This window comes from Peromyscus leucopus, chromosome 10, assembly GCF_004664715.2.
Source record: "Peromyscus leucopus breed LL Stock chromosome 10, UCI_PerLeu_2.1, whole genome shotgun sequence".
NCBI classification, from domain to species: Eukaryota; Metazoa; Chordata; class Mammalia; order Rodentia; family Cricetidae; genus Peromyscus; species Peromyscus leucopus.
Window position 1 is genome coordinate 24,565,489 of NC_051071.1, and position 13,333 is coordinate 24,578,821.

The 13,333-nt window shown below is 40.4% G+C and overlaps 1 protein-coding gene and 1 non-coding gene across 2 annotated transcripts in view; one reads left to right on the forward strand and one right to left on the reverse strand.

The window, feature by feature from the left end:
* The window catches only part of Abca13 (ATP binding cassette subfamily A member 13), a 436,683-nt gene that overhangs the window by 253,245 nt on the left and 170,105 nt on the right, over nucleotides 1-13,333 (reverse strand). Inside the window, exons 32-35 of the mRNA XM_028891010.2 lie at nucleotides 7,321-7,435; nucleotides 5,706-6,035; nucleotides 2,914-2,983; nucleotides 1,185-1,316 (exon numbers count right to left, since the gene is read on the reverse strand). Of these exons, the coding sequence (XP_028746843.1) occupies nucleotides 1,185-1,316; nucleotides 2,914-2,983; nucleotides 5,706-6,035; nucleotides 7,321-7,435 (647 nt within the window). The remainder of the gene's footprint in view (nucleotides 1-1,184; nucleotides 1,317-2,913; nucleotides 2,984-5,705; nucleotides 6,036-7,320; nucleotides 7,436-13,333) is intronic.
* On the forward strand, nucleotides 10,331-10,411 carry Trnad-auc. The gene has a single exon. It is a non-coding gene; the product is annotated as a tRNA-Asp (tRNA).

The window sequence follows — 13,333 nt, forward strand, 5'->3', positions numbered from 1 at the left end:
TACCCTATTACTGATCCCCCTAGATATCTTAGATATGTGCAGACCCACACCTCCAGAGGCCCCAGACTCCTTTGCCCTGACTGTCCTCATGACCACTTTCTTCACACACTTGTCCTTAGAAAACAGAGCTTGTCTCTGTGTGGTCTACAGAAGCCCACTGTTGAGAGCTGCTGGTGGGTTCCAAGAACTTTCCCTTTTACTCATCCTGTGATAACTTACCTGGCCTTTGGCCTTTACTCAGAATATACATATTCCTAAAACTTATAGCTCCTTTAAAAGTGGTTCTTAAGATCTCTCTTTCAGATAGCTACTATGAATGGTAATCGTTATAACATTCACTGCATAGTTGTAAGGACTGTTTAAAGTTTGCTTTGCTGTCTTATAAAAATGAAGACTTCTCACATGGCTGATCTAAGTGGAGTGCTGAGTTCTGGCAAACAGCTGCATCTTTCTTCCAGTGAGTACCTGAACAGGGCTGATGTGAATTATGTACAGTCCAGATTTTAAGAATCATACTTTCTCAGGGATCTCCACAAACTAGTGGGTGTCCTCGCTGCCCCTGTGAGACAGCCTCTGTATGGGAGAGGCCTCACGTGACTTTGTCCCTGGTATTCCTCTGGGGACACCTGTGTGAGAAACTGCATGCTCCAGAACCAGCTCTCATGTCCTTTGGCCAATGCCGGAGTGTGAAATAGTCCAACGTGGAATTTTTCTTACTGGTAGTAAACAAAGGATGATCCCAATCGGGAATCGTGACTTTTTTTTTTTTTTTTTTTTGATGGTCATGTTCTGTTTTGAAATAACCTCTGTGTATTTCATTTATTTTCTTTTACCTGGCGATCTCTGAGCAGGCTTCAGATTTTGACAGTTGATGAAAGATATGACAAGCATTAATGTGTGGGTGAACAGCTTGGTGAAATTCTGAGTGAAGTTTTAGTTAAAGTTGGTTGAACTTGGGATTGACTGGGAGGCCAAATATTTAAAAAGCAGAAGATTCTCTCAAGACACAAGTTGTGTGATAATAGTGTGTTTTGTGTGTGTGAATGAGAATTTGTAAATGTTGAATTCTAGGCTCCGACAATCATTGTCAGTGAAGATCAAGCTGCAAGCATTTATGTTTTAAAACTTAAATTATAAAGCTAGTTACGTCTTTCTAACAAAAAAAAAAAAAAAAGACTTCTTACCAGGGACCAAGTTGCTGAAATACCATCCACAGAGAAAATAAAGGATTGAATCAAATAGAATCATCCAGCAGACCCAGCCAAATGTCATGCCCCCTGGCTCTGGAGCTCGGTACATGTTACTCCACTGGATCCCTGGCCAGAGAAGAAAGGACAGAGTTACCTGGGCCTATTTTTTTTTTTTTTTTTTACTGTAGGTTTGATAAGGGAGTTTACTAGTTCTATAGGAACGTCATGTATAACAAAAAGCAAGTTGATACCAGCAATGCTAACTCTTCAAAGGCATCGTTAGCTTGTGTAATCTCATCTCTATTTCAAAGGGAACCATGAGCAACCATTAGTGTCGTGTCAATCACCAACATTCCAAAACACTCTGAAAGCCATTTATATCTAGTTTTACTGACCTAATAAAGAGCAATTTTATGCTTATGAAAAAAGTATTGTTTAATAAAATTTTAAATTATATAATACTCTGCTCTAGGAATATATGTTAAATAATATATAGAAGGTCTAGGATGGAAAAATCATTATTTTCTGATGTTTGCAATTTATTCCTGGATTATAATATAAATTGAGAACATTATTCCTCTTTCTGCTCCCTATGGCACTAAGTTAAAACCCAGCTTTAAAAAATTTTAACCAATGTATACTTGCTATCATTTGGACCAAAATAATCAATTGATTTAATTATGGCTACTTTTTTCTATATCTTCTTGGTCCAGTCTTAACTTTGAAGATCAATTGGAGGAAAATGGAGGAAGAAACCATTTAAGATCAAAAGGGTATGTTAACATACTTTACTGGAAAAGTTAGATGAATCCAATAGTGCAAAGTGACTGGCCAGAGCAATAACATCCAATGTGGAGTTTTACCTATGGCTTATATTTTCTTCTATTTCCAAAGCACACCTCAAAACCACATGAACATCTAAAAAAAGCATATGTTCTTACTTAAGGAATTCATGATGAAAAAAATCACAATGTAAGTAAAATGGTGCAGCCAATACATTTTTAAATTATTTTAAGGGGCTGGAGATGTAACTCAGTTGGTAAACTTACTTGCCTGGCACACACCAAGTCAGTCCCTAACACTGTGTACACCAAATGTGGTTATGTATACCTGTAATCCAAGCACTTAGAAAGTGCTGGCAAGAAGATCCAATGTTCAAGGTCATCCTCAGCTACACAGGGAGTTCGATTCTAACCTGAACTAGAGAACTTATTTCAAAAAAATTATTTAAGCTGGATATATAGGTAAATATGTATAGAAAATGGAGGTGATAGTTGTGACCTTTTCTTTGCTAATTCGACTTCAAGAAAATAATGAAGGTGGGCACAGAAGAGGTGGTAAAGGCTCCAGGTAGACTTGTCCTGGTTCAACCACAGTCTAACAGATGGAAAGCATGTGCCTACCCTCAATCTTAGAAGAATCTAGAAGATCAACAGATTGACTCTATACCATAAGTAAGACCTATACACTAGCCTGGATCTACTGCTGGACTTGGGTAGTATCTGAAACAAGAGATGCTCTGATGCGAATATTTTTTACTGTTCTCAGGACCACAACCACTAAGTAAGGAGAAGTTCCCTATCAGCAAAACTCAATATCAGGATGTCCTTCGAAATTTTTCACTTGGTAGCAAGACTTTCTGCCAATTCAGTTGCTTGATAGCTACACATTTCCAAACCCTGAACCACATGAAGCCACCTTCTGAAGAAAGGCCATCTCTTACCTTCCTCCTGTCCTTCCAGAAACGTGATGAAAAAGACTCCTTGGCCAAAGGCTGTGGTTGAAAGCAAGCACTGCCAAGATTGATGGGGGATGGGGGGAGGAAACAGGCATTAGTGTTTGATTGTGACCACAGAAAACTCACCACAGCAAATTCAAAGAAACACCAAGACACCTCCCAATTCAAAAGTTCAAAGGATAGCATTACTTCTGGTGATGGCTTAAAAATCGGAGCCAGACGGGATTAGCAGTGTCAGAGCACTCTGAAAAGCATGCTCACCAGCTTGTTTTTAATGCTAAAAGGAATTATTTCTTTTCACTGTAACACTCGAGGTGTCATAAATCCAATGCACTGAATACAGAAACATGTAACACAAAACAGTGGGAAATGGAATAGAGCAATTTACTATTTCTTATTATTAAATGTTTGCCTTGGAGCACTCTCTGAATAGACTGATGAATGTCTACACAATTCTACACTATGAAAAGAGTGTATTAAAGGAAGCTGTCAGTTTATCTTCAGTGGAAAAGGTCCTATGTCAAAAAAGGAAAACCACTAAAAAGCATCATACATTTAGAATACAATGTACCAGATTTAGAAGTCATCACTAGCTGGAAAGCATTTGCATGTGCAAAACAAATGCTGTATGAACAAATGCCCTAAACTTATAGACTGAATGACAAGCAAAACTAAGATCACTGTGTCGTCAGTTATTCTGTGTGTAAGGAGTTTATGGGCATGAGATGGCAAGGGTCCCATTTACGTTATTTATTCTAGGAATACCTAACTGATTCTATTACACAATTATTGCTTTTAAGTTGTTGCAGGTGTGTTATACTCTAATCAAGAAGATGATGAGAACATATCAGTATGGCAGACACTAATTGAAAAGAACAATTTATCCTGTGCGTGCATATCTCTATTAAGTATATTTGGCTACCAAAAAAAAAAAAAAAACCAGAACAGCTGAGCCTGGTGCTGCATGCCTATCATCCCTGTTACTTGGTGCTGAGGGAGAAAAATTGCAAGTTCAAAATCTGCATGGGATATAGAATGAGTTTAAGGTCAGCTGGGACAAGTTAATGGAACTCTTTCTCAAAACAAAAAGGTTTTTCTAAGTGGTAGAGCACTTTTCTGTTACGTTTCAGGGCCCAGATTCAATTCCCAATGCCAGAAGAAAGGGGACAAATGCAATACTGAATTGTCACTTAATTGAAGTTGGAGAAATGAACTAGGCTGTTCTACACACATTTGCTCTGAGACTCTAGATGAACACAGAAGGCATGATCCACCATAGGAATAGGTGACACACTCATCTTTCAGGAATTCCATGTTGGAAAGAGGATTTTTTAAGTGTTTATATTTTTTTGAGAATTTCATAGTGAGTACTGTATTTACATAATTTCTACTACTCTCTCTCCCCCTCCAAGCCTTCCTGTGCTCCCCCAATCTCTCCAAAATTTATGAACTCTTTTTTTAACTGTTGTTACACACAAACATGCATGCATGCTCATGTGCACATATATATAAAGTTTAGTGAGCCATTTAGTGTTACTCAGATATGTATATATTTATGGCTGACTGGGATCAGAGAAGATTTCTTTCCCTCTCCCAGCATCATTAATTGCCTGTCACTCTTCACCTAGGGTGGAGCCTTGTGAGATTTCCTTCAGCTACCTTATCATGTCAACTGCTAGTGTCGTTTTTCACGTCTGGTTTAGGTGACCATATTGTTGAGACTTCATGGTGCAGCTTCCCTGTCATATACAGAGGACACTATCTCATAGTGTAGCTCCCTGTCATATGTAGAGTGCGCCATCTCTCAACAGACTTCTTGATCGTCTGGTTCTTATAATATTTCCACCTCCTCTTCCCCCATTGTTTCCTGAATCTTAGACATTGCCTTGTAGATGTGTCTACAAAGGGAAGGTCACCCTATGGTCTGTTGTTTTCTGAACATTGACCAGTTGCATGTTTCCAAATACTCCAGCAATCCATGGGCTTGAAATATCCCTAAATCCCCTTCAAAGTGATTCTGGTCATACCTCCTAACAGATTGTTATTTCAGGACATTGACTGACCCACTAAAAGAGAGGATGCAAGCTGATATAAATACAACTCTAGCTCTGTAAAGAACCTGATATGATATTGATGTGTTTATCCCCACCATACTGACTGAATTCCTACTATGTGTCAGATACAGTGCCTGCCAGACAAGAATCAAGAAAGAATCTGTTGCTATCTTCTGCATATTTCATACTGCAGACGTGAAAGCATTCTCACTCTTTTTCAGGGCATACATTTCAAATGGATGAGTGATTCTGACATTGCTAACGGAGAGATCTTTCCACTTAATGTGATGTAACTCATGATGCTTCAAGAAAAATGCTTATTTTTAACTTCCAAAATAGCTTCAGAAATCTATTTCTTTCCATGCATGAAACAAAGAGAATCCAAAGTTATATGTTTCCTTCAGGAGGATGCTGACTTCCCAGAATTCTCGGAGAGACCACATTACAGAAAACTGACAATTCTTAATGGCCTGCCACTACATCACTGCAAGTCAATGAACCACTACTGTAGTCCTGCATCTGTGAGCAGAATACAGAGTAAAGACCTCAGATTCTCCATGTAAGTCAGAACAAAACAGACTGGAAGGCTGGAGGTACACCATGATTAGAAGATACCTATTGGGTTGTTATTTTTGTTTTGGTTTGGTTTGGTTTGGGGGTTTTGGGGTTTTTTTTTTGTTTTTGTTTTTGTTTTTTTGCATTTTTGCAAAGCATTTCACTCACCAGAAGGGTCTGAATGGCACAGCTGAGTTGGTTGTGTAGGACTAACAGAACCACGTAGGGCAGGAAGCTGATCATGTACCCCAAACTGGTACAAAGGGCTGCTGTGTTAGCTTGGTTGAAAAACACACTTAAGAAATAGCTCAGCATGACAGCTGACACCCCAAAGTCCAGCAAGAAAAGAAAAATGATGAAAGCATCACTATGCATGAAGATGCCACTCATCTTCAGAATGGCAGCTAGAGCAGCGCTGCTCAGAGCCAATGTGGCCATATTCTCCAGGAACCAGGACAGGAAGTGAATGGCCGGATGCAGCCCCATCATCCGCATGTACTGTGAAAAGAAGAAGTCAGGGATTATCACCCCAGTGGACCCTTGAGAAAATGAGATGAGATCGTGAGCAAGAGGAACACATTAGTGGGAAAGTAAACCATTTGGTTTGCCAAGCCAGCTCTGGAAAAGGCATTGAGGAAGTCACTTCCTTCTACAGTGAATTCCCAAAGGCCTGACAGCACAACCATTCACTATGTTCATGGTGAGAAAACTGAAGCTACACATGAAAGAGTGTCATCAGTAAGAACCATGGCAGGACTGGTGTGAACAGATGTCTTAGACTACAGGCGAGGTTGCCACAGTTCTATTACGTTTTCTGATTGCTCGGGTTTGTTATGTTTCTCTTAGCTTTTGTTTTCCTCTCTCTTTGTGCCAGCTTTGTTTAATAAAGGCAAATGATGATGGAGGAAAATAAAATGAACTCCCTGGCTGAGGTAGCCTTTACCTGGGCTATAGAAGGCATTGTACAAAATGATCTTGCTTAAATTAATAAAATTAATTTCTCCACTAGCCTACCATTTGTTCATATACCATGTGGTGATATTTCTGGGAATGGGAATAGCTTCATGTGAAAGGAAGTTAAGTAGCTCTGAGGTATGGTTCCTTGTTGGCCACTTAGTAAGTACATTAGAGAACATAGCAATTGGAACCTTCTGTCTCCAGCCTCTGTGCTCATAGATCAAACCAACTTAGAGGAGGAACACAGATATCCTTGAGTAGGTAGGTGGTTGTAAACAGGCAAATGATGTGTAGAGTGGTAAGAGCTGATCATGTGGGTCCTGTATTTCAGTAACTGTCCAGTAATCAAACAATGAATGCCAATTATTAGTTGCCTTCACTATTCTGAGAAGATGAACAGGCTATCACATCTTTACCAGATGCTCTACAAACTCATTCTTAAAGAAGATTGTCTGACATTTTCAAATTTTAATATTAGGACAAGAAAATATTAGAATTTTTTGTATAAATCTAAACCAGAAAAGAAGGTGGAAGGTGATGTTTTATAAAAATTATCAATGAGCAACAATGGCTTTGTTCCTCTAATCTCATGTACTTATTGTTGGATTTCCTTTTGTCTCAATCAAAAATATCTATCATTTTTTTGACAACCCTTCCAACTCCCATAGAAAACAATGAGTCTTCCTGGGAGGGAGATTCAGCTAGAGGATAGGAAGGAGTTCAGCAAAGGGAAGGAAGAATAAAGAGAGAGACCAGGTGATCCACTTGGAGAGCCACACCCCAAATCCTCTCCTGTGATCCCAGAGGCAATATCAATGCCATTTACCTCTTCTATCTGGATCTCTCGCTCATAAACCAGCTTCCGGACCATGCTGGCCACAGACACCATCCAAGTCAACATCATAATCAGTGGGAAAAAGAAGCCAACGTTGTTCAGAAACCTGTCAGGGTATAATAAATTCAATCACTATCCAAAGGCAAGTGAGATCAGGGACAAGCAAGGTGAGCTGACTCGGGATCATGAATATGATAAGGTCTATGCCTCTTTCAGGTTTTGGTATTTTTTTTACAAGTTGCAGGTATTTTTTTTTTTTTTTGCAAGTTACAGATCACCTTAAGAAGTGGTACATCAAGCCAGGCCATGGTAGTGCATGCCTTTAATCCCAGCACTCGGGAGACAGAGGAAGATGTATCTCTGTAAGTTCAAGGCCAACCTGGTCTACAGGGAGTTCCAGAACAGCCAAGGCTACACAGAGAAACTATCTTGAAAAAAAAAGAAGTGGTACATCAAAAGGCCTATAACCAAGGCATTGCAGCTTCAGTTGGCATTCAGATTTACAAGTGTGCAGATACACAAAGGTATCATGCCAAAGGCATGGGGCTCAAGGCTCCTCAGGTAGCCACAGAGCAGGTCAGAGATATGAAACAGGCCATTGATTCAGGACTTCACAGTTAATTGGGACCATCACATATTTTCAATCAATGCTAACAATTGATCATATATAATCATTTATGAAACACATAGAAACTGACAAATTAGTGTCTCTCACCCTTCCTTTTTGCCCAACTTATACATTCCCACCTACTCTAACTAAACTTTCTGTTTTCCCACCTACTCTAACTGGGCTCCATTTCTAAAGCACAATGGGGACATTGATGACAGGTGTGTCCCAAATCCAACAGAAGTTGACAGTTTTTCTCCCTCTGATATCTCAACTTTGCTTGACAGTAGTGATCACATTTTCATTCTCTTCTGTCAGCTGTCAGAACAACTTCTTGCTCTCCACCACTGCTGGGCCACTTTTCAGATACCATAACTAACAACTTCTCCCTCGACTGGCCTTTTATATGGACTTTTCCATTTGAACCATGGGATGACTCCCAGGCCCTCTGATTTCTAACCCTAGGTGAGCTCTAAATTCACAAGGTAATTGTATCTGAACAAAGACCCGCTGAACACACAAGCCATATCACTTCATCTGTGATACTTGCATGAACCAAGCACAAAAGGTCCTGCTATGAAGGACACTATCACAGGGGGCCAGGAGAGATAAAATAGCCACTTAGCAGAAGTCTGTCACAGGATGTCAGGTAGTAGTAACTACTGGGAGGGGGAACAATAGTTTTGAGAAAGGAGGCCATTCAGACAGGGCTCAAGGCAAAGTATCAATAGAGACACACTTGAGCAAAGAGCATAAAGATAGAAGTGAGTCACCACCAGGGTAACTTCAAGAAGACATGAAGAACCGAAGGTACAAGTGGCAGTGGTGAGAGCTGGCAAGGTGCTCGTGACGCGGGAGATGCAGTCAGAGCCCTAGCCTGGCCAGATGTGCAGGGTTTCACACATCAAAGTCAGTTCTGAAGTTTAGTTAATGAAGAGAAGAATATAACATCAGGAAAGACAACAGAGAAAGAGCACACTGAAATGTAAACAATGGAATATGGGGAGAGAGGCCTACAGAAAGAGAGTAGGAGACCATATCAGCTCTGAAGGCATCTAGACAAGAGACAAGGGGACCACTAATGATGTTGACCCTGATGATAAATGTCTGCCTAGGTTCTTGCTATGGTAGCCGCCTGAACCTGACTCAGGCTTCTCCTTTAAAGTCCTAGGCTTCTTGTGGAGCCAGGAGAGCCTGAGCTCTCCACACAGGAGAATGTGGCCTTAAGGGACTGGGCCTTTGCTCTTGACAAAGGCCTGCTGCAGAGAGAAGCCACATACTTGTTCTTGTATAAATGAACATACACAAAAGGGAGTTAACCTCAGTGTTTATTCACTTGGCTACATAAAGCAGTTTCTCCGAGCTTCTGATGTCATGAGTCACATGGTATTTTTAGATTAAATGCAGTAATTTGCATACTATGCAGCAAGTGTGTATTGTGAACAGTTAGGGGTATACTCAGTGACAGAGCATTCTGCTGCAGAGAATAGACAGCTAAAGGTTTTTCAGTCTTGTAGTCCTCTTGGTGAGGGTGGTTATTATTTTTGTAGCATTTGAAACAGGCAGCTAGGCATGTGTCATGAATATATATACCTGTACAGTAAACAACCATCATCTGTTCTCCAAGCTTAACAAAATTTGGCAAAAAGAAGATACTCCTAGGACCCAAAAATAGAAAATAAACAATATTAAATCTATTTTATGGGGGAGGGGTAAAAAGGGCTGCTTGTTCATAAACCTCTTTATTTTTACCTAGCAGCACTGAAGGTGGTGGCATCTGAACTCTGCCTTCATAAGTATTGAGTCCAAATATTAACAAGTACACACAGCTAACCCCATAAAGTCACACTGGCCAGGATCCCATGCTCTGTGTCATGTGGATCACTGAGTTTTTATTACAGAGAATTTAATAGAGATTCAGAATTGCAGCAGCCAGAGATCTTAGAGTAACTGTCTTAGTGCCTACAGCATGTGAAATATCTCACACAGTAGCTGACCAAAGCTATTCAAGAGAAAGGGAATAGAGTTTAAAAAATGGAGATTGTAAGACATGACTTTTTATCTGCTCCTGGGAACTACTCCAAAAATCAACAAGAAGGAGAGAAAAATGTACATTTGAATTTTGTTAAAGGCATGAAAAGGACATTCAAGTATGAGAAAAGCAGGCCAAAAACAGTCACATTCACATAGGACTCATCCATGCTAAGCACATAAGAAAGATTTCAAAAGCAAAGCTTTTCCTTTGAAGATTGTACGTGCATCTTCAAGAGCACACTCTAAAGGGAAAATATGCACAATGGTGCATGGTATATGGGCATCAACCTGCACATTATGTCGATAATATTTGCCAAGGAACTTCTACTTCCTATTTCAAGAAAACAGAATAAGAGGGGCTTTTGGGTTGGGGACTTAGCTCAGTGGTAGAGCACTTGCCTATCAAGCACAAGGCCCTGGGTTCGATCCTCAGCTCAAAAAAAAAAAAGAGGGCTTTGTTAGGGGTCCATAGAAATTTTTGTTGCAATTGAAAGAGAGCTTTTCAGTTGTGTGGTGGGGCAGCTAATGTCATCTGTTCAACATACCAACTGGACATCCTTCAGGTGCCCACTCAGGAATTACCAGTTTGTTCTAAAGAATTAACAACCAAAGCAACAGAACTCTAGCACAACATCTACCCAAGAAGCAAAAGGATAATTGAGATTGCATGATTATTAAAGAAGGAAGAATGTATAGGAAAAATCTGGGGAGGTCGAAATGGTGGATGCATTGCTTGAAAATATTTAGTAAGGCAAAGCTTTTATAAGAACCATTAGGCAGAGAATTATTAGAATTGAGTGATAGGGTAATGAGAAAATCGCAAACAAAAAAAAATGTGAGCTGTGAAGACTTGGAAAGGAATAGATGGCAAAAATATAACTTTCATGATTGTGAAATTGAAAAAATACAAAGGAATTTGATTCTCCATGGAACACATGTGGAGATGGAAGACAGCTAGAAAAGTACATCTAAAGAAACAGCAATGGAGAGCTTTGAATAATTAATGATATTCTATGAATGAAGACATAGGAAGAAGAAATTCATGACAGAAGTCCCTAAAGAAGAAAAAAAAAAAATAGTGATGGGAAAAATTGACTTCATAAAGCTAAAGAGTCAAAAAAAAAATGTTGCTAACATTGAAATCTGTACATTCGAAGATTTCATATGCCTTATAGAAGGTTATACTAGAGTGCTCAGTGATCAAATGTATTCTAGAGTTCATGGGAGGAGGTAGAAAACAGAGGACACATAACAACTGCTAGAATCTAGGGAAAGAGAGCTGGATAGTTGAAGAGTAGCCATCCTCTGAGTCTGATGAAGGCAGAAAGATACTTAAGGCCCACAGCAAGGGAAAAGGAAACACAAGAGAGTAAAACAGAATGAATCTGTTCAAGAGGTCTTAGCTCTACATGAAGAGTAAGTGCAAGAGCCAAAGTCAGTAACCAGGTAAAAGACGGAGGGAGCCTCAGAAAACAAGCACTTCTTCAAAACATACTTCAAGTGCCAGAGAATTTAGAGAGCAGAACTCAGCTGGGGAGACGCCCCACAAGGAACAAAACAATTGCATACATACCAAAGGAAAAACTAGAGACTCAAAAACCACAGTTAACAGTGGAGTTGTCACTGAACAGATTTGCAGCCAAAGTGGAGAAGAATCTTGCTCTCTGCATAGCACCTAAGTGCTGGGAAAACCTTACCATGCTTGCAGAGCAAGCATTTGACCAGAGCTCAGCAAGAAGCCATTTAAAAAAGCTTCCTGTTAAGTCAGCAGTCAGGCAACTCTAGTGACTAAGATCTTGTCTAAAGACAGTGGCTCATGTTGGGAACCTAGGGCAAGTGTTAAAGGATTATAGGATGAGAGCTGGTTTGCAGAAGGTATCCCTCTTGTTTAGAAGAGACAAACTGAGTCAGAGCTACAGAGAGTTCCATGTCATCTGGTTGGAGCCATAGTCTGTTACAGAACTGTCTTCCCTACTCTGGTGCTAAACAAGGTGCTAATTACCAGAGATGCCTCAGAGGGGAATGAACCAGGACAAGAGATTAAAGATGACAAGGTCTTTCTCTGCTGAGTAGTTTTCCATTGTGTATATGTGCCACAATTTATTTATCCATTCTTCAGTTGAAGGGCATCTAGGTTGTTTCCAGGTTTTGGCTATTACAAACAATGCTGATATGAACATAGCTGAGCAAGTGCTCTTGTGGTATGATTGAGCATTTCTTGGGTATATGCCCAGGAGTGGTATAGATGGATCTTGGGGCAGATTGATTCCCAATTTTCTAAGAAAGCGCCATATTGATTTCCAAAGTGGTTGTACAAGCTTGCATTCCACCAGCAGTGGAGGAGAGTTCCCCTAGTTCCACATCCTCTCCAGCATAAAGTGTCTTCAGTGTTTTTGATCTTAGCCATTCTGACAGGCATAAGGTGGTATCTCAGAGTTGTTTTGATTTGCATTTCCCTGATGATTAGGGATGTTGAGCAATTCCTTAAATGTCTTTCAGCCATTTGAGTTTCCTCTGTTGAGAATTCTCTGTTTAGTTCTAAAGCCCATTTCTCAATTGTACTGTTGGTCGTTGGTTTGCAGGCAAATGGATGGATCTAGAAAAAATCATCCTGAGTGAGGTAACCCAGACTCAGAAAGACAAATATGGTATGTACTCACTCATAGGAAGATGCTAGATGTGGAACAAGGATGACTGGACTGCTACTCACATCACCAGTGAGGCTACCTGGAAAACGGGACCCCAAGAAAGACACGGAGAAATGGATGAGATCTACATGAACAGCCTGGACATGAGTGGGACCAATGAAGGGCGAGATTCGAGGGAAAGAGAGAGGGAGATCCTAGCTGGATCAAGAAAAGAGAGTGAGAACAAGGAATAGGAGACCATGGTAAATGAAGACCACATGAGAAAAGGAAGAAACAAAGAGCTAAAGAGGCCCACAGAAATCCACAAAGATACCCCCACAAAAGACTGCTGGCAATGGTCGAGAGACAGCCGGGACTGACCTACTCTGGTGATGGGATGGCTAAACACCCCAATAGTTGTGCCATAAACCCCATCCAAGGACTGAGGAATCTGAATGCAGACATCCACGGCTAGGCCCCTGGTGGAGCCTTGGGAGTCTAATTAGTGAGAAAGAGGAGGGTTTATATGAGCGAGAATTGTTGAAACCAAGGTTGGATAAAGCACACGGACAAATAACTAAATGAATGGAAACACATGAACTATGAACCAAAGGCTGAGGGGCCCCCTACTGGATCAGGCCTTCTGAATAGGTGAGACAGTCAATTGGCTTGATCTGTTTGGGAGGCATCTAGGCAGTGGGACCGAGTCCTGGGCTCATTGCATGAGTTAGCTGTT